At 73.9% G+C, this 2,842-nt stretch overlaps 1 protein-coding gene across 1 annotated transcript; it reads left to right on the top strand.

Annotated features, from left to right (window-relative positions):
- Window positions 1–276: 276 nt before the first annotated feature.
- Window positions 277–2,836, top strand: LOC121354246 (carnosine synthase 1-like). Its single transcript, XM_041468688.1, has 4 exons — window positions 277–525; window positions 880–1,111; window positions 1,193–1,464; window positions 1,549–2,836. Exons 1-4 carry the CDS (start codon window positions 277–279, stop codon window positions 2,773–2,775), a joined length of 1,980 nt encoding a protein of 659 aa, XP_041324622.1. The 3' UTR covers window positions 2,776–2,836.
- Window positions 2,837–2,842: the final 6 nt, after the last annotated feature.

Here is a 2,842-nt window from a genome sequence, read left to right on the forward strand (position 1 = left end):
TGGGTGGGGGCCATCGGGGTGCCCAAATTACTGGGGTCCTGGGGGAGGGCACGAGGGTCACCCTGGACACCCACTGTCCCCTGGGTTAGGGTTGGGGGACAGTTTGCCACCTTGGATCCCCACAGACCCATGAGGAGAGTTGGGGAAGGTCACTCTGGACCCCCATGGTCCCCTGTGGTGGGGGGGAAAGTCACCCTGGACCCCCATGGTCCCCTGGGGCTGCGCAGGGTGTTGGGGTGACCCCCTCTGACTCCCGACCGTCCCGTGGGGCTGGGGATGACAGTGGCCATGCTGTACCACTCACTCCCTGGGGCTCGGCTTGGCCGGGGCCACCACGGTGCCACAGGGAGTCCCAAAAGGCCCCGGAGGAGGGGGAGGTCGGGCAGGGCCACCCTGTCCCCGCATGGCGGCCGTGCCTGCCCTGTCCCTTGCCCCCCAGGCAGCCCAGCCCCGCGGCTGCCCATGGCCCTGCGCATCTGCACCCTCGTCTGCAGGTCCTGGGGGGACCGGCCCCAGCTCTGCCAGGTACGGCATGTCCCCACACCCCGCTGCCTCTGTGCATCCCCAGCTTGTGACGGCTGTCCCCATGTCCTGGTGGCCCTGTATGTCCCCAGGCTATGGTGGCAGTCTTGTGCCCAGGCTGTGGTAACCTGTGTGCTATGCCCTGTGTGCCTGTCCATGTCCCCATGCCCTGGTGGCCCTGGTTGTCCCCAGGATTGGTGGCCATCCACATCCATGCCTTGGGCCAATGTGTCACCAAAGCTCCCTACGCCCTGGCGGCAGCTGCGTCCCCAGACTGTGGGTCGGCAGCCAACGTCCCCATACCCCGGTGGCAGCCGGTGTCCCCGCACACACGTGGGTGTCCCCGTGTCCCCACAGGTGGCCTGCGCCGTGGGACGCGCAGAGAGCCCGGTGCGTCACGGCGCGGCGCTGCCCCAGGGCCTGGACTCCAGCCTGCAGCAGTGGGGGGTGGTGGCCCCCAGCCAGCGACAGGCGCTGGCCACACGGCTGCGGGAGGCCACCGAGGCCGCCGCGGCCGCCCTCCTGGCCAGCGAGGCCGAGCTGAGCCCGCGGCAGCGCGGCGGCAGCCGTGCCCACACCGACATCCTGGGTGAGCGCGGCGCGGGCGACGCCGCCGGTGCCGGCTGTCACCCCGTGTTTCTGAGCCCGGTGTCACCGTCACCATCCCCAGGCGTGGACTTCCTGCTGGCGTGCGTGGATGACGCGCTGGAGCTGGTGGCCCTGGCCACGAACGGCCAGCGGTGCCTGGAGACCTGCGTGCTGGCCGAGGCCATGGGGCGCGGCGTGGGCGAGCCCCGCGGGGAGCTGCCGCGGCTGCTGGCCGAGGCCATGCTGCACCGGGCGCAGCGTCACCTGGTCGAGGGCAAGGACATCCTGCTCATCGGGGCCGGGGGAGTCAGCAAGAGCTTCGTGTGGGAGGCGGCCCGCGACTACGGGCTGAGGGTGAGGGGCTGGGGGCGGCGGGGGGCGGCACGGCCGCGGCGCCGGGGCCGGCCGTCCCCCGGTGACATCTCTCCGGGCCCGCAGATCCACCTGGTGGAGTCGGACCCGGAGCACTTCGCGGCGGGGCTGGTGCAGACCTTCCTGCCCTACGACAGCCGGGAGCACCGGCGGGACGAGGAGCACGCGGAGCGGGTGCTGGAGCTGCTGCGCTCCCGGGGGCTGCGGCCCCACGCCTGCCTCTCCTACTGGGACGACTGCGTGGTGCTGGCGGCCCTGGTGTGCCAGGGGCTGGGGCTCCGCGGCCCCGCGCCCGCCGCCGTGCGGGTGGCCAAGCAGAAGAGCCGCACGCACCGGCACCTGCAGCGCTGCCGCCGCGGCCGCCCGCCGCCCGCCGCCTTCGCCGTGCCCTGCCGCCGCCTGCGGAGCCACGGCGACGTGGAGCGGGCGGCGGGCGCCGTGCCCTTCCCCGCCGTGGCCAAGCTGGAGTTCGGCGCGGGCGGCGTGGGCGTGCGGCTGGTGGAGAACGCCGGGCAGTGCCACGCTCACGCCGCCCGGCTCTGGAGGGACCTGCGCGACGACGCCGACCACCCGGGCATCGGGCTGGGCTGGGGCAACGCCATGCTGCTCATGGAGTACGTGCCGGGCACCGAGCACGACGTGGACCTGGTGGTCTTCGAGGGGCGGCTGCTGGGCGCGTGGGTGTCGGACAACGGCCCCACGCGTGTCCCCGCCTTCCTGGAGACGGCGGCCTGCCTGCCCTCCTGCCTGCCCGCCGACCGGCAGGCGCAGCTGGTGCGGGCGGCGCTGCAATGCTGCCGGGCGTGCGGGCTGCGCGACGGCGTCTTCAACGTGGAGCTCAAGCTGGGCCCGGCGGGGCCGCGCCTGCTGGAGATCAACCCCCGCATGGGGGGCTTCTACCTGCGCGACTGGATCCGCGAGGTCTACGGCCCCGACCTGCTGCTGGCCGCCGTGCTGGTGGCGCTGGGCGTGCCGCCCGTGCTGCCCGCCCGGCCCGCGCCCCGCACGCACCTGGCCGGGGTGATGTGCCTGGCGTCCGAGCACGGCGAGAGCCTGGCGGGCGGCGGCGGCATGCAGGCTCTGCGGGAGCTGCACGGCCGCGGGCTCGTCCGCCTCAACCGGCTCTTCGAGGAGCCCGAGGGCGCCGGCGAGTACGAGGAGCCGCTGCTGAGCGTGGCGTGCGCCGGGGCCACGCTGGCCGAGGCCTGCGAGCGCCTGCTGGGGCTCTGCCAGGGGCTGGGCATCGACTCCCCGCGATATCCAGTGGAGCATTTCTTGTCCCACTTCAAATAGCGCCGGGCAGGCAGCGGGGAGAGCGGGGGAATGGGTGCCCCGGCACACCCCGGCGCCCGCCCCCGCC

Source organism: Pyrgilauda ruficollis, unplaced genomic scaffold, assembly GCF_017590135.1.
Source record: "Pyrgilauda ruficollis isolate IOZ18807 unplaced genomic scaffold, ASM1759013v1 scaffold2277, whole genome shotgun sequence".
Classification (NCBI taxonomy): domain Eukaryota; kingdom Metazoa; phylum Chordata; class Aves; order Passeriformes; family Passeridae; genus Pyrgilauda; species Pyrgilauda ruficollis.

Excerpts from the sequence above, each read along its gene's own strand:
- LOC121354246 (XM_041468688.1), top strand. The coding sequence starts at position 277 with ATGACAGTGGCCATGCTGTACCACTCACTCCCTGGGGCTCGGCTTGGC. Across the intron at positions 526-879 it reads ACCGGCCCCAGCTCTGCCAG|GTGGCCTGCGCCGTGGGACG; the intron begins GTACGGCATGTC and ends GTGTCCCCACAG. Across the intron at positions 1,465-1,548 it reads CCCGCGACTACGGGCTGAGG|ATCCACCTGGTGGAGTCGGA; the intron begins GTGAGGGGCTGG and ends CCGGGCCCGCAG.